This window comes from Candida theae (genome assembly GCF_024610275.1).
Source record: "Candida theae strain CBS 12239 chromosome Unknown scaffold2, whole genome shotgun sequence".
Taxonomy (NCBI): domain Eukaryota; kingdom Fungi; phylum Ascomycota; class Pichiomycetes; order Serinales; family Debaryomycetaceae; genus Lodderomyces; species Lodderomyces theae.
In genome coordinates, this window is record NW_026261438.1 from 48,729 (window position 1) to 66,222 (window position 17,494).

Below are 17,494 nucleotides of genomic sequence, written 5' to 3' on the forward strand. Positions count from 1 at the left end.
AAACATTTCCACGTTTATATTAAGGTCTGTACAGTAATAGATGGTGTAATGATGTTAGCCCTTCGTCAATTAGTCTTGGGTACTCTTGACATTAAGAGAGGTTTACTTTTTACAGATCTCATCATTCAGTTGTTTATATGCAGTACAACTATTTCAGAATATTTTTTTTTTTTTTTTTGTCAGAGCCACACACAGAAAGAGAGGGAGAGGAAAAGGGACACACACGCCAACGTCTATTAACCAATACACTCAGACACCTGACTGTGATATATAACAACCTATATTTAATTACTCAGCAGCCAATAGCTTATAACGGGTGTGCGAGGACCATATGCTAAATAAGCGCATCAATAGGGTATGAAACAGGCTACTGCGTGACTCAAATTATTTACTTTTTTTTTTTTAACTTGCAGCACCACACCATCAAAGCAAAAGAACAGGAGGAATCCCGTCAACCATAATCATGTATCGGCCAAACCTACTCCTACTACTACCTCTTACGATTTTGTACTTCGCATTTTTCACACAATTAGCTGTATCTACATTCGTTGATAGTCTGATTTGTCACACAACCGATGGCCTATTCAATCTACGACCGTTCATTACTGATGTTGCCATGGATCCCGATGAGAAGAAGCTAAAGTTTCTTATCAACTCCCAAGTGATCAATTATTTTGGAAACAATAGCGACACGAGTCCTGCTTTTACCGACTACAACACAACAACTGGCTTTTACACAAAGTTACAAGTCAAGGTGAGCTATATGGGACGCCAATTTATGGATGAGACGACAAACTTTTGCGACTTTGTGGCTGTAAAAGACACCCTTGAATATAGAGAAGGACCACGCTTCTCACAAAGTTCTAGCAATAACCTGAATTTTGCAGTTTCTAAAGATGATGTGTCTGGACTACATTATCAAGACACGTTTAGCAACAACTCGTTGATTGGACATTTCAACGACACAGATTTGGGATCCTCCAATTTGACGCTAGATGAATTGTTTTCAAATGCCACTGGTGAATTGGTACAGTGTCCCTTATACTACAATGATTCAATATTATTATTATATGAGGTTGATATAAGTCAACATTTCCATAGATTGGGGTCGTACCAGATCAACTTTATTGTCCACGACAACAACTATTCCAGAGATATTCTTGCATGCAGTAAATCATACATCACGTTGATACAGCCGGAGTTTATCGATGCAGTGATAAACATTGGGACCTTGACGCTTTTGGTCATTACCGTCTTTGTCAACGTCTTCACCGTGACATGTTCCTCGTACCAAGAGTCTACCAACCCCTATCTTTTCAAAGCATCCACAATATGCAATGCCAAACTTTTAAAACAAGGAGATGCAAGTTTGTCAGGAATCATAACCTATCTACAATATGCATTGTTTCTTGGCGGATTGGACCTACAATATCCCGGGTTCTATCAACCAATGATTGGACAGATTTCTTGGTGTGCATTGATAGATTTCATCGTCATCAAAGCCGATCCAGTTCGTCATGCTTTGCAATCGGATGACGGGGTGTACATAACTCTTGCAACTGGAGGCTTGTCCAGTTTGACGCAATACAACTTACGGACACAAGTGGGGGACACATGGCCCAATTTCATGGCAGATTTAGGAATGGTCATGGCGGTATCGGTTGTTGCTAGACAAGTGTTGGTGTTTATGAAACGATACCTTGATGAAATATTGAAACTACACTACCATAAATCACTAGTCAAGAATCCGTCGGCGTTTGTGTTTTTCTCCAAAAAGAACTTGTATTTGATAACGGGACAGATTTTCCAGATTTGGATATCTATCTTTGGAATGCCCTTTCTTGTGTTGAGTTTATTCATGTTTCTAGCTGCCACAGATTTGAATGGCAAACATCGCCATTTCTCCAATTTCCATGATTTGAAAGTGGGTGCCCTTTCATTCACTACATCGTACGATCAATTGCAAATTCCTCACAAATTGTTTTCCTTTGGAGAGTCAGTGCCTAGCGCGTGGGGGAATTACTTGTTCAATTGGAACGCAACTGCCGGATACACTGATGCCGACAGTGATCGCGTTCAAATGACTAATAAGGCCACAGTATCACCCAATTGGCAGGACCAAAGTGTGGGTGTACTAGGGCTGTTTGACTCTGGGTCGCTATTAAACAACAGCACCACTCTGCAGAACAACCATCACGCCGACAAATATTTGGTTATCCCCAATGTCACCTTGACATTTGCAACTATATTACTTGCCGTTTGGATTGGCATTGTCCTTTTCTTTGTGTTTCATTATTTGGTTTCATTTTATGGAAAGTTGAAAGTTAAAACGTCGTCCAATGTGTCAAAATTGTATACAAACTTGAAATCCATCTTGATATGGTCGTTCTTGTACCACAAGTATAAACCACAACGAGTTAGCTATGCAATTTTTGACCTTGCAATCATGGTTGTCAATCTGATAATTATTGGCGTCCTTCAAAATAGTGGTGTTGCACAAGTGACATGTTTGATTGTGACTTCAGTCGCTGAATTGGTTGTCTTGTTCACTTTGAAGCCATACTTTGTGCCAGTAGCTCCTTGGTCAACACATTTCATCCTCCCTGTGGCTAGATTCTTGTGCACAGTACTTTGCATCCCCTTTATTGGATCCGTCAATGCCAGCGAGGCCGTCAAGACCTATGTTGCTTACATCCAGTTGATCATTCACACCGTCGTGGTTGTTGTATTCATCATCCAATTGATATACTGGTTGATAAGAACATGCATATCGATACACAAAACTCGAGTGAATGTCCATTCTGTCATGCTTCAACAGATCAACACTGTCAACAGTCATGATGAATATGAACGGCAATTTGAGTATACTGCCGTGGTTTCACCATTCAACCAATTGATGCGGCACATGACTAACGCGTCACATCGAAACTCGTTACTGTCTCCATACAGTGGCAACGGCGGCCATAACGACGACAGTGCGTCATCAATCAGCGAAGAGGAATTCCTTTTCCGTGGTCGTGGAACCAGACTTGCCAATCACAACAACCCCACATCGACTGACATCATCGACCTTGAGGATCACCAGTCCAGTGTTGATACCAACTCCATCCAGTCTTCATTTGTCCAACAGATGCAAGAATCAGAGTTGCGGAAATTGAAGAATGATTATCGTGTACGGGAAATTGATCAAGTTTATGAAAAGTATTTCGTCAATGATGCAATTGATCCTGAGGTGAAGGAATTGTGGGAGAGTCGTAAATTGGCCAATGGAATTTTCCATGAAGCGTATTGCTCGAGCAGCACTGGCAACAGCTATACTCATCGCAACACCAACAATTTCAATCACAATCACAATCACAATCACAATCACAATCATAATAACAACGAACACTTTAGCAAAGAGGGTAAGGTTTCATCATTGGCTTTCGGAATCAAGTTGAGAAACATGGTTAATAAACAGCAGCCAAGACCTATGGAGCCTGCGTTTGTTGTGTCTCGACCTCGACCTTTGATTGTAAAGACTTTGGATGAAGTGAAACAAAGACAACAAGTAAAATCACAAACACATTCGGAAGTCGACTTGTCAGAGAAGGAAAGCACCGATCCGTCTATTGAAGATCTAACTGGAAAGGAGTAGATATCAAATTTAATAATATAGAGATTCGTAACTCTTTCCTTAATTTCAACGATTACAATGCTTGTTTATTTGCTGTTATTTGCTGTTATTTTTTGTTCTTCTTGTGTTTTTTTGAACTCACTTCCTTGTCTTCACTGCATCTCTTTTCACCTCTGCCGTGCTCTTTATCACCAGTCTTGGTGATTGCTCTAACCAACTTATCATCAGGTATAACTTTTACAGTGGAATCCAAGGTGCGTTCGACTGTCTTTTGTAAATCTTGATAACAAGTGTTTAAAGAATGAAATTCACTTTGTAGTACAATTTTCGCCATTGCGTCCTTGGCCACTGGCGCAGTCGTGTCATTGTCGAATGGTTCAGATGCGTAGTTGGGATATTGATCTAATCTAACTAGTAAAATTTCTTGCAAATTCTTAATTAGGTCAACTGTCACCTTTTTCGATTCAATTAGTTGATAGATTTTTCGATACACTCGTTTCACCGAGTCCCACTTAACTTGATCATGCAGTTGGTTACTTTCATTATGCTGCTGTTGCTGCTGTTGCTGCTGCTTCTGTTGTTGTTGTTGTTGTTGTTGTATTGTGAGGTAAGTTGTTAGCAACTGCACCAAAAACACCAATTCAATAGTCACTTCACCAGTATTAAAACAGTCATAAGAATCCAAGACTAGTTCAAACTCGCCCTCATCTTCATCTACATCCCCATTATCATTAACTTGTTCCTGGAAAGACACTTGTCCCACTAGTTCAAGCAAGTGAGCCAACTCAGATTCATGAACCACGTATTTCTCAATAAAGTATTGATAAATGATGGAAATGGGGATCTCGCCAAAATCTCCTTTTGAACCTTGTGGCTCAACGTAGCCGTATCGGCGTAAAATTTCCCCATTAGGGTGGTTGGAGTATGTATTGTAGACTTGATGTCCCTTTTTGATGGGCTTGATGCTGGTGATAACCAAGTTGTTTTCTTCGTAGTTGATTATGGCGTTGTTGTGGTTTGTGTCCGCATTGAGCGTGTCTGCTAGTGGGACCATGGATTTTATGCAGTTGTCCTTGAGTATGTCTGGAGAGGTAGAACTTAATTCGTCATCACTCTCCTCCTCTTCCTGCTCTTCCTCCTCTTCCTCTTCCTCCTCTTCCTCCTCTTGCTCCTCTTCCTCTTCCTCCTCCTCCTCTTCCTCCTCCTCCTCTTCGTCAACTTGTCCTAATTGCTCAGCTTCTCCATGCAAGTGGGGCTCCTCATCCTCATCGAGTGATATCCCGTTTCTCTCAAGTAATGATTTCACTTCTGCAGATCCATCGCTCCCATTATGCTCATGCTTCACCAAGTCAGGAACATGATCTCCCTCATCAACAGCGTCATCATCGGTCCCTTCTTCATCCTCAACACCAAGTTGATCTCTGATTTCCCTTTCCTCCAATCTTGTCAACTCAACATCAAACGAATACGACATAATAATCGTGGCAATCACATTATACTCTTCAAAACTGACATCATCAAGCTCTTCAATTTTCATATCATTAACAACATCCAACGTCTTGTTGTACATTTCAAATGCGGCCTCTTTACCAACTCTGTCCAAAACGCAACTCGGCTGCAACAAGTTCAACTCATTCAGACTCCAGAACATCAACTGGTTAAACCCCAGTTGCGGCAAGACACTGAGATAAGCCAACCACTGACTTTGTTGTTTGTTGCGCAACTCATATAATAGTATGATTATCAATGCATCCCAATGAGAAAGTCTCATTAGGTATTGTTTCAAGTTGGGGTGGGTTTGAACAAGAAGGTTTTGCTTGACGTTTATCAATGCAGATTTGGGAATCGTGGCCAAGATTTCTCCCTCTTTGATATCGTCCAATGCAATAACCCCACGTCCTTGGTTGATTGATGTGTAGTCATGTATGGTGATTTTGGGTGAAATGTCAACGTTGTGGGTTTTGAGCCAGTCGAGATATCTGGCGGTGGACTCATCAAATTCAACCTTCAGCGATGGTACATTAGTCATTTCTGAGTTACGAAGTTAAGGTACGAGGTTTGTACTGGAGTCCGGATGTAGTGATTGATCGATTTATCAGTATGCTTTTTTTTCAAAACGCATCGCATCATCGTTTACTAGAATAATAACCGAGAATGGTACAAAGACAACAGTAGTGGATGAGACTAGACAGTCTTTCAGTGAGGCGAATACTTGTACATACAATTACATTTGAACATTCAAGTATTGATTCATCTAACTGGCGCTTAAAGATAGTAGTGTGTTGTTTACACTACATACTATCAAGAAGTACTTGCAACCGGGCTACTCTACGCTGTTCCTCCAGAAAAGAAAATACAAAGCCACCTCTTGCTGATCACTTGGAGCCTAACGACGACCTGCGTCGACTAACTCTTCGACTCCCTTAGTCTTTCAAGTGTCTGATGTACACCCGGCTGGGCAATCTCGAGTTCTCACTCTCAGACAACCGCCGCCTTCTTTTATAATTGTCATCACTAGTAGCCACTGCTATTAAATCATCGGTGTGGGCAACATCAATTTTAGCAATACTCTCAGTCGTACTTTCTTCCAGAGGCAAGCCATCAAACTCCCAAGTTTGAAATTTGGGAAATTGTTTCAAACGTTTTCTCTTGTTTATATCCCACAAACAAAGGTATCCATCTGAACCTGCAGTGAATAACAAATTGCTCCGACTGGCGTTCTTTCTAAATGCGATGGAATTTATTGGATAAACTACGTCGGCTCCAGACTCTTTATCAAAATGTCGATGACTCTTGAACACAAAATTCTTTTCCAATTGTTCGTGTTGTGGCAAATCAAGGTACTCAATAGACACTCTACCATCAATAGATGACATTGCAATTGTGCTTTGGTCAGGGGATGCCTTGATATCGGTGACTTGATACTTGAGTCCAACCTCTCTAGTCTCGACTGGTGTCGGCTTTGACGAAGAAGCGCCCAACGAATTCAAGTCATAAAATTCAACAGTATTGCCCGCCAATCCTAGAACCAAGTATTTTTCAGTGGATTCCATGGTCAAAACTTTTCTCTCATGCTTCCAACTATGTAAGGGCTTTTGCAATCTTTGATCCAAGAGTTGCAAATATCCCTTGAATGAACTGGCAATTACAGAGTTATTGACACCTTGACATAAATGATTGATGCCATTTCTCACATCCTCACCTTCAAATGACTCACCGATGTTCTTGCCAAGCTTGACATTTTCAAAGTCAACCGGTCGGATAGAGCCGTCTAGTGATCCAACAAGTGGAGGAGCTTGGCTGTTGGAATTGTTATTACCTGGGTAAAGTATGCTCAATGGGGTATCACTAATTTTCAATTCGCATATAGGATCCCGTGGCAATGGTTCATGAGGATGGTTTGTAAATGAGCGACAATCATATAATAGCAAATCACTACTCCAAGTACCAATCAATAATTGGTATTGACTATTCTTGGAGAATTTGACATCGGATATTAAATCGAGGTTCTTTCTGGTAGTTGTCAATTCGACAAAGTCTGTATTTGACTCCATATTGCTTCTGTTGGAGATTCTTCGGGTTTGCATCTTATCGGAGTATATGGAGAAAAGAGAGAAAAGAGAAAGAAAGAGATGAATGAATGACAATGTCAGTTAGCAGAGTGTCGGAAAAAGTCAATGACGCAAAAATAGAATTACAGTTCACGACACACACAATAATATTCCATCGTTTTCCCAATTAGGCAAAACACAAACAAACCAAAGATCCAAGAATGATTTGGAAAATTATACACCTTTAACAGGAGACAAGTCTTTACTCATTGGTCTTGCTAGCTGACACTCAATTCTTGCATTAACCACCATGTCAACTGATCCATCACCTTCAAGACACTCAAGTGCAAGTTCAAACTACGACAATGCTCATGATTATTCAGCTTCAGTGATTAAGCCGAAATTAGAGTCCATTGAAACCTCCTCCGCCTCCTCAAACAAGTCTCCAGCAATAACAGACCTGTTACCACCTAGCAATCTCAGTGACATTGAATCTGTCGATGACCGTAAGGGCACGAGTAGGCAAGATGAAGAAGCCCAACACGATTTGCACATAGTTAATCCCGACTTGAAGTCAGAGTCCAATATCAACAAAACGCCAACTGTTAATCCATCATCATCAACAACAACAACATCATCATCAGCCACGCAAAACCGCTCTCAGTCTCCAGCACCATCTGCGAATGAATCTATACAAACTCGTGACTACCAACAAACGGTTGGTGTCAAATTATCACAGTTGCAGGATACGTCAAGTCTCGAGAGTCTATTAGCTAAACCAATACATCAACAGCCATCAAACTTGACTCGAGCACTGAATAGGGCTTCGGTGTTTAGTAATATCAGTCAATATTCAGGAGGACTAGAACTGAGTGCACAAGCAGTACCTGTTGTTTTACAAAGATCGGATTCAACGAAAATCAAAAAGGTAAAGAATAAGAAAGCTAGGAATTTGATAAACGACGCCTCAGAGAGTAAGTCTGTCAATACTGATGACCTGGCTGAGACCATGCTGCACCCGGGAAAACCACCGCTCCCAATTTCGCCACTCACCCAAGATACCAATGATGCCGACAAAGATGAGGAAGGCGAAGTGGAGGATGAAATATCAGACTATGACGAATCCGACTACGATGAAAGTTCAATCTTGATGGGGAAATTACCCACTACAAACGCACCAGATACTTTACAATTGAATCCCGACAAGACTTTTGAAACCAATGTTGAAGGAGCTATACCCGCACGTTCCCCAAGACGTCCTACGTCAATGCTACCACCAGGGACCAATTCTGCCGATATTGTTGGCGTACATCAAACGAACAAAGCGGCAAGGAGGAAGACCATGCATATTACCGATAACTTGGATCGGTTGATGCAAGACGCATCGTCAATGTCCACATTCAGTTCAGAGAAGCTTGTCAATGAGCCTGCGGCGTTGCAGCAGAATATTCGAGATGATGATGTTGCCGTGTATGATACTACGGGACCCCACGATGATGTTAGATCTGAGACTGAATCACGCGGACCTGAAGTTCCTTCTCATCGGTATAGCACAGGCACATCATCCACTAAAATGACCCCGTTGTTGAAGACTTTGGCAGTTGAGGATGAAGACATTGAAGTGGATGATGAGATTCACAGTCTGCTTGGGAACGAGTCAGATAATATCACTATTCCCAAACGTGATGCGTCATTACCGCCACGTCCATCGGAAGATGACATACGCAGAGCAAGAAATGTGTCGACCAACCTTCAGAAACAACAAAAGCAGCAGCAGCAGCAGCAGCAGCAACAGCAACAACATGAGGAAGGTTTACAAATCGAGGGTCCTGACCACGGAGATGGGTACTACGTCAATGATGAAAATCCAGAATTTGACGATGGATACTATGACATTGATGAGCCAATTAGGCATCCATCACGGGGCAAATCCGTCAAAAACTCAATCCGAAGACCAGCACGAGATATAACAAATACCACCACCAACAACGTGGCAGCACCAGCATCAGGAACCACGGCGATACTGGCTCAAGAAGCACAACACCAGCAACAATCAAAAGATTTAAAAAAACCACCAAGCACAAGGAAACACAAAAGACACAGTAAAGAAAAAGCCAAACTGCAACGAGGAGGAGGACACACACGTGGCTCCAATTTATCGTCTTCCGTAACTGGTGCCGCAACATCAGGTCACTCTGCAGAACTAAAGCCATTCAGCTACAAAACCTTGGTATCGTTGTTGGAAAGTATGAATGGAACCATAATTGGCGAAGAATTTGCCACTTTGAACATCCCCATCCGAGAGAAACAATTGATTGAAAAGATTATTGATAGTTTATCGAGATTGAGCTCGGATATGATTTTGGATCGGGAAAGGTACGATGCTGGGATACAACGTTTGGAGCGGGCGTTGAGGGTGCTTGAAGGATTCAATTGATGCCAACACCAAGTATATATACGTTTAGTGTGTAATGCACAGATGGCCGGATAGTTTTTTATTTAGATACAAGTATGGTACAGAGTAAACTATACACATGTAGTTTCAACGATTCAGATACTACTCTATGTTGTATTGAGTGTCCAGATGATTGAGTTCACCTTGACTCTTGTCTCAAGTACTCGATAAAACATTTCGCAATCCGCTCCATCATTTCTTCAACCATATTACAACTAATCAAGAAGTCATAATTCAATTTAATCAATAAATGACTCAGTTGCAAATTGATCACTTCATCGCGTTCATTCCGTTCCATTTCAGAGATGCTTTTGAAGATCAACTCAAACAATTGTTTGAACTTGACATTTTTCAAATTGAGGTTGTTCTTTAATGATACCTTGATTAAATCGTGATGATTGCCGTTGTTGTTACTGGCACCGCTTGGTGAATTTAAACCACTTGAATTGAATTTGTTTTTCTTGAATGATAATGAAATCAAGATTTTGTCCTTTTGAATCTTGCGCGAATTGGCTATGGTTGAAGATAGATTGAACATGAACTGAATCAGATTGAGGTTTTTGAAAACGGCATCAAAGTGTATCTTGTTTAGTCCATTACTCAACTTAAAATTCTCACCAACAAATCCATTGCCATTGCTGGTACCATTCACGTTGGAATTGGACTGGGAGGTGGTGTCTCGGCCATTGAGCAATGCTTGCACCTTTTTTACGGCATGATAAACTGGATCAAACTCATCAAGATAATGAAGCACACGCACAATACTATTTGATTTCGTCAGTTGCAAATATTGGTTCAAGAAGTGGATAATAAGCTCAATCTCCCAGGGTTTTGTATCCACAGTACTAATCTTAATCGCATCCTGGGGATTCAAAGGTAATTGAATCAATAGTTTATCAATGGTGTCATTCACCTTGATCACCATGCTGTCCATTGAATTGTCCAAGATTTGCACATGGTGATGATTCAACTGGTCAAGAATTTGAAGCAAGTTGTTCAATTTATGCAAATTATCAAAAATGGGATCCAAAAAGCCTTGCTTTTGGTGTAGATGAGACTGCGATTGTGATTGTGATTGTGATTGTTGCTGTTGCTGTTGCGATTGCTGCTGCTGTTGCAAACCGTCATTGATGATCATGTTCAAATCAACCTCAGTCGCAATCTCGAGGTTGTGCTTGTCATGATCTATCTTTAAATTAAACTTGGCCAATTCGGGCGAGTTTTTAACAAACGTGTTTTTCAATTTACCATACAAGTTCAAATCCATCTTGATGACATTGTCTCTATTGATGAGTTGCACCTGCAAGTAGAAATGCAGTGACGAATTCTCAACGGGGATCAAATTTGTATTTTGCAATTTGATAATTGATTTGTAAATCACAGAGACTGGACCCTCATTGCCACCGCCTTCGATGCTGCTGTCGCCACTGTCAAATCCATTTCCTGACCCAACAGGAACTGCAATTGTCAAACCAAGATCAGCAAGTTCGGCCTTGACCTGTTTTACATTGTCCCCATCTTCTTTTTCACCATCACCCAAAACATAATCATATGTAATCCCATTGGCATGCAATTCATCCAAAATTACATGATTAATGATCTTTTTAAACGTTGAATATCCCAAATCTTTGAAAAACTGATAATCCAAATTGGGATTGTACACCAAATTTTGCAAATAGGTAATCACCCAATTAGCATCAACCGATTTGATACGTGCCACCCACCACGCGGTAGTTGAAGTCAACCCATTCACCAAAACTATGAGAAACCAAGTGGATGGCCAATGCTTTCGACGGAAAAACTGAACCGTTATCTGGTCCCTGGTATTCGTTTTATCAATCGACTCCAATAAATGGCCCACTTCGACGTCATTCAACTTAATGATGCTATTGTGGATCCATTCGGTAGTGAACAAGTAATTATTAACCTCTCTGGTGAATGTCTCCAACATCAATTGCTGTAGTACGAAGACAACGCCCTCAGCAAAACCATGCTCTGTGACAAGATGCTGCTGCTGCTGCTGCTGTTGTTGTTGTTGTTGTTGTTGTTGTTGCTTCGAGAACAATGGCGGCGGGGAATTGATTCGTTTCAAAAACCGGTTTTGAATGGGCGTGGGATTAATGAAATATAGTAACCCCGTTAATGGGTTGATAGCCAACACAGCAACTTTTTTCGGTGACACGGAAAACTGGATTCGATGGGCATCAATCATTGCAATACTTCCAGTGGTCTTAGACCTTAGAAGCTTGAAGATCGTCTTCATAATACCTGCAGAATGTGATATCATGAACGAGCAAATGATTGATTCAATATGGACGCCAGCAGTGGATGAATTCACATTGTTTTTGGGTGTCCCAGTACCGCTCCCCTCTTTAAAGAGAGAATCGGTGTCGTCATCCATTCCATCACGCTCTCTCTCATCGCCTTCTTTCTTCCCCTCGCCAACAACATCATCCCCTTCTTCTTCTTCTTCTTCTCGGTTTTGCACAATCGTCTTCACAGTTTCATCACTGACATATTCCCCATTTCGATACCATCTATAAGTCAAGTTGAAACTCCGATCAATTCCAATCTCAATAAACGACTTCCAATTTGAATTCAAAAAATGCAGTGACCAATAGTTCACCACAATCAAAGAGCTCCCCATCGTATACTTGATTTGCAAACTATTTTTCCATTTCAACGTACTCAACAAACTTCGAATTTGTTTGTAAACGAGGTACACCTTGAAAAAAATTGCATACTTGTGTAACAAGTCGTACAAGCCATGCAATCCCAGCACACTCAAAACTCGATTAGCCACTTTTTCCAACCTGGTATACGATTGCGTCGGTAGTCTCGTAACCACTGGGTCATTTGCACCAAAAGTGGCCAAAGTTTCGTTCTGATCAATACCAAATAAAAACTTGAAATCAATCATGTAAAAGGGAGACTCTTGATTCAAATCATCATTAGCCATAGTGACACATACTTGAAATTCTTTAGCAACATCAATGTAAGCACGACCATCCTTGATTTCAAATTCAAATTGCTTAGGTACTTCAATCAAGGCGAATTTAGTCATCAAGGCCAAGTTCAAATCTTGCAATACTTCCAACACTTTACGCAGACTAACTTTCGGTTGCTCTAGATAGTTGTGCGACGGTAAAATGGGTCTTTTTTTGTAAAACACTTCCAAAGCAGTTTCGATATCAAAATTGGGTAATTTGGCACCACCAAACCCACTTAATCCTGCCAATTGGTGCATTAGATGGTCAAATTGGAAATCTTGTAATCGGAACCAATTTAGTAAATCAATGAGTTTGGAAACGTCTTGTGATACACTGGCCCATTTGATTAAAGTGTACACTTTGAGGAGATCTTGTCGGAGGGAAACAATTATATCGAGAAAGTACTTTTTGCGCCTCACGTCGGATTCGTCTTCGACATTGGTTGATAGGTTCTCTATGGCTGCTGTTAATTGTTTGTATGCTTCTTGGGCGTAAAACTTGAGGATGTTTGATAAAGGTATTAGATTCGCTGTGATGTGAGGGATTGCTGGTGGCTGTTGATGTTGATGTTGATGCTCATGGTCCTGTTTGGATATGGAGACCGAACCCAGGTTCCCGTTCCTCAGGTCAGCTATAGTTCCATTTTGCGGATCACCTCCCATTGTTGTTCAACAAGGGTTGTCGTTATTGATGGGTCTACAGGCTGTGTAGATGCAAATGATTGATGATAATTCAACGTGTTTTCCGTGGGATCTCGGAATTTTTTTATTTTGCAAAACAGTCCAAACGAAAAAGTCTCTCACAGTGCTCTATAGTTTGAAGTTGTGGTAAAATGAATGTGAGTAAGCAAAGCTACTGTGGATAATTGATTGCTCGTTGGTGCAACCTATTATTAGTGTTCAACCTCTAGTTGATCGTTGTAGTACCTCCGTATATAGAAGTTTTTTTTTTATTTTTTCTTTTTTTTTATTTTTTTTTTCGTTCTGGTTTTCTTTTCGTCTTGAGTTGTTGTGTCGCCTATTGTAATTTTGCAACTCTCTATCAGCACCACCTGGTATCCACTGTGCTCTTCACCAATACATCACTCTTATATTAGCATATACGTATACATATACATATATATATATATATATATATATATAATCTGATCACATCGAGTCAGTGAAAATATAATACAACATTAGCGAAAGGAAATTTAGGAAGGATGTAGATGTGGAACACACTTCGGTAGCCCTTGCGAAAAGATAGGTGCCATTTTTACTGCATCTGATTGAAATAGACAATTGCTTGGGGAACACTTTGCTTGATCCAACTAAACTCCTCCCTTTCCAAAATTTGGCCCACTGATGGACGTCGATCTTTACGCACCAACACAGTGTCAACAAACAGTTTCAATTGTTGTTGAAGAAACTTGATTTCCTTATCAATACCCTCATTATTGATTCGATCGTTGATATCTTGCCATCCCCAATCAATCATTGCAATTCGATGGGCAGTGCTGTTTTTTTTGGATCTTCTTCGTTTCAATACCGAGGGCGAGATTCCGGAGTTGGCTGCATCCGCTGCTGCTGCAGATGGCGTACGGACATCAAAGGGGAGTTTTGATTCCAATATGGAGTACACTAGGACACCAATGGACCACGTGTCAGTTGAGCGTCCATCGTATTGCAAGCCCATTAGCACTTCAGGAGCAATGTAGTCTTGTGATCCACATCTGGTTTGTAGCAATTGGCCAGGAGCGGCGAGTTTTTTAGATAATCCAAAATCACTCAAATTCATAAATGGAGTTGACATTGTTTCATTGTAAGCAAAAATTTGATCGACTTCTTCAGGAGAATAAAGTAGCAAAATATTTTCCAATTTGATATCTCTATGGATGACATTTTGTTGATGGAGGAATGAGGTGGTGAGAATAAGCTCACATACAACACGGTGTACATAGATCCAGTAATTGAGATTGTTTTCATTCATTGATTGGTTGTGCTCAAGCAAAAAGCTCAATAGATTGCCCCCGTGACAATAGTTGATGTAAATTAGTTGGTCTCGGTTTTCTGGCATCTGTTCTCTTGAATAGGTGCTGCTGGCACTACTACTGCCCTGTCCATCATGTGAATCAATATCCTCCGGTATGGTTTCTGCTTCAATGTCGTCCCTTTTGATGTCTAGGGTAATCTCATATTCCAACAATGAAGTAATGCATGGATGATATGACACATGATAAAGGATATTTAACTCGCGGAGAATGAAGGATTTGAAATTAACAATTTGAGACTTGGATTCTGGGATAGTTATAATTTTTATTGCAACTTCATCATTGAGACTTCTTGCTAGCACAACTGTGCTAAAATTTCCCTGGCCCAACTCTTTCACAAACTTGAAAGTAGTGTGGAATCTGCGAGAATAAAATTCCACATTATCGTATTTGGAAGTGATTGCTGCTGCCTTTTGTTGAGTTGGAATGATTGGTGAGGTGGTGGGAGTGATTGGTGACTCCAAGCTAGATGGTGGTTGATCATTGCGTTTGCTATTGTTATTTTCTGTGCTGGTAGACGAGTCTGTACTAGATGCACTAGTCATACCTTTCAATTCGACTGGATTGGAAACTGTCCTTTTACCTGTATTCAAACTGTGAGCTCTAGCAATTGGCTTAAAGTCGGAAATGATTCTTGGGGATACAGACTGTGCAGGTTTGAACCAACTGGCAGAATCTCTTCTTTTTGGTGGCGAAGATAGCAATGTTTGTTGGTAGTGACTATAATTTGCAAATGAATCATTCGGCAAAACTGGTGTAGGAAGTTGGGTGATGTCCTGCAATGGAACGGTTGTGTTATTGTTTAAAGGTTTAGTTTTAGTAGGTGATGTCGTAACAGTAGTGCCATGACTTGGTTGTTGTTGTTGTTGTTGTTGTTGTTTTCCTTGCTCTTGTTGAAACGACAATGGCTCTCCAAGTAGAGTACGCAAAGACCTGATGGAGTGAAGTTGTGTTGGCTGTTCCGTGATGGCAGGTTCACTAGGCGGTACATCAATCTTTAAACCCTTTTCATGTAGTCTATCCGATTGAGATCTATTTGGACTGGTGTAGATCGAGCGAGGTAATGCATCAGCAGAAGGTGGTGTTGGTGATGGCGATTGAGAGTTGGATGTAGAAGAAGGCAATTGGAGATTCTGATGCAAGGGTGATGGTAGATGAGTGTTGAGATCCAGTGTCAACGGAAACGAGGCTAGCCCTCTATTGGCATCGATGTGTGAGTCACCATGATAGGTGATGCTTGTGGGGTTAGGCTTATCATTATCATTATCATTATCATTATCATTATTATTATTGTTGTTGTTGTTGTTGTTCTCATGGTGGTGGGGCTGATGCGTGTTATGCAGTTCTGAAGGAGTAGCTAGTCTCAGCATGGCTCTTGTGGGTATTGTGTCTGGCTATGGTGTTGATGAGATAGCGAGCTATATGAGGTAGATGAATCTCAGATCTCTTGACTTTCAAAACACAATACAGAAATTAATAAATTTTCTCAGATCTAAGGCTGTCAATCTTTAAGTGAGTTGGGTGTTCAGACTTGTGTGAGTCAGTGTGTGGTGTGCGTTCTTCAGGATAATTATGTACGTCGATGCAATTGTATTATTATAACTTGTGTGCGTGCGTGTGTAGTGTGTAGTGTGTAGTATGTAGTGTGTAGTGTGCAGCGTGTAAGTATTTGTATTGAGTATTAAGCTAGTTGTTGATTGGTATGTCTATTTGTCTATATGTCTGTTTGTTGAATTGTTGTGGTTTCTAAACAGAGATTTAAGTGGTGATGAAGGTTATATATTTGTATTGTAATATTGTATTGTTTTGTATTTGGTAACTCAAAAATGCATAGTGCGTGATTGTGCTTTTAACTTCCACTGCTGTACATATAACCATAGCACTCTACACAAGCACATACAAGCACATACAAGCACACAACACAACACAACACACACACAGATTAGCGTACACACCTCCTGCCCAACAAAAAAAAAAGAAACAGATTAATAATTACTTGTGTTTTCTAAACCAATATGGTAACAAACCAAATTACACTCTACTCTACTTGCACAGCGCAACATATCCTCGCATCAACTGTTTTGAAGCAGTACATGTCTCAAAGACTGTCTCTTTTATTCTCCTACTCCACTCTATTAGCCTATGAGCACTTTTGTAGGGACCTCCTCTCTACTTATTGACTTGCGCGCTCGCTGCTGTGCTCTCTTTTCCTTCACCTTGAATTGATCGTACACATACATCTTATCAATGCTCTATTTTTAGTAAAGAAAGTGCTATCTTCTCCAACATAAACGTAAGGCGTCGTCTTTGTACAATGACGATCATCAATCAACTTCACAGAAGAGGACGAAGCGTAGAAATTAATAAAGAAAAAAAAAAAAATAAATAAATATTAAATTTAGACGAAGACGAATGTAGTTGTGTCACTTCCTAATTGGGAAGGTTTATTTCCTAATTAGAAACAATCCCCCGCTCGTCATAAAGTAAAAAAAAAAAAAAAAAAAAAAGAAAAACTTAAATAATTTTAAATGGGGAAAAATTACCAAAACTTTTGCTGTAGATTAGTGAGAGCTGTCAAAGGTGTCAAGTGTAGAGTTCTCGGCGCTGTTAATACGTCCCAATTACTATCATAGTTGAGACTAGCACCTATCCAAGGGACCAACACTTGCGCTTTTTGCTTGAGCCCTGTATTGTATCATTCACAAATACATCGTTATTTGGAACCAATGGATAACTGATAGTGTTAGGTTCCACAGATGCTCGTGTCTACGAAGAAATGAGGAGCATGTGTGGCGGGACCTAGCATGAACATGAGGTTCAGATACAAAACAAACAATTGCTGGACTCATT

The 17,494-nt window shown here is 40.5% G+C and overlaps 6 protein-coding genes across 6 annotated transcripts; 2 read left to right on the forward strand and 4 right to left on the reverse strand. All coding sequences in view use genetic code 12, as the record gives it.

The window, feature by feature from the left end:
* Window positions 1-463: 463 nt before the first annotated feature.
* Window positions 464-3,637, forward strand: KGF57_002960 (uncharacterized protein; the record flags this gene model as incomplete). The annotated part of the gene is made up of 1 exon (XM_051752329.1): window positions 464-3,637. One exon carries the CDS (start codon window positions 464-466, stop codon window positions 3,635-3,637), a length of 3,174 nt encoding a protein of 1,057 aa, XP_051608397.1.
* Window positions 3,638-3,722: 85 nt separating this feature from the next.
* Window positions 3,723-5,645, reverse strand: RMS1 (ribosomal lysine N-methyltransferase; the record flags this gene model as incomplete). The annotated part of the gene is made up of 1 exon (XM_051752330.1): window positions 3,723-5,645. One exon carries the CDS (start codon window positions 5,643-5,645, stop codon window positions 3,723-3,725), a length of 1,923 nt encoding a protein of 640 aa, XP_051608398.1.
* A 394-nt stretch (window positions 5,646-6,039) lies between these two features.
* Window positions 6,040-7,170, reverse strand: BUB3 (Bub3p; the record flags this gene model as incomplete). Its single annotated transcript, XM_051752331.1, has 1 exon — window positions 6,040-7,170. The coding sequence occupies one exon, from the start codon at window positions 7,168-7,170 to the stop codon at window positions 6,040-6,042; it is 1,131 nt and encodes a 376-aa protein (XP_051608399.1).
* Window positions 7,171-7,477: 307 nt separating this feature from the next.
* KGF57_002963 (uncharacterized protein) lies at window positions 7,478-9,604 on the forward strand (the record flags this gene model as incomplete). Its single annotated transcript, XM_051752332.1, has 1 exon — window positions 7,478-9,604. The coding sequence occupies one exon, from the start codon at window positions 7,478-7,480 to the stop codon at window positions 9,602-9,604; it is 2,127 nt and encodes a 708-aa protein (XP_051608400.1).
* A 157-nt stretch (window positions 9,605-9,761) lies between these two features.
* Window positions 9,762-13,274, reverse strand: MED14 (Med14p; the record flags this gene model as incomplete). Its single annotated transcript, XM_051752333.1, has 1 exon — window positions 9,762-13,274. The coding sequence occupies one exon, from the start codon at window positions 13,272-13,274 to the stop codon at window positions 9,762-9,764; it is 3,513 nt and encodes a 1,170-aa protein (XP_051608401.1).
* Window positions 13,275-13,869: 595 nt separating this feature from the next.
* On the reverse strand, window positions 13,870-16,014 carry KGF57_002965 (serine/threonine protein kinase; the record flags this gene model as incomplete). The annotated part of the gene is made up of 1 exon (XM_051752334.1): window positions 13,870-16,014. One exon carries the CDS (start codon window positions 16,012-16,014, stop codon window positions 13,870-13,872), a length of 2,145 nt encoding a protein of 714 aa, XP_051608402.1.
* Between the last annotated feature and the right edge of the window lie 1,480 nt (window positions 16,015-17,494).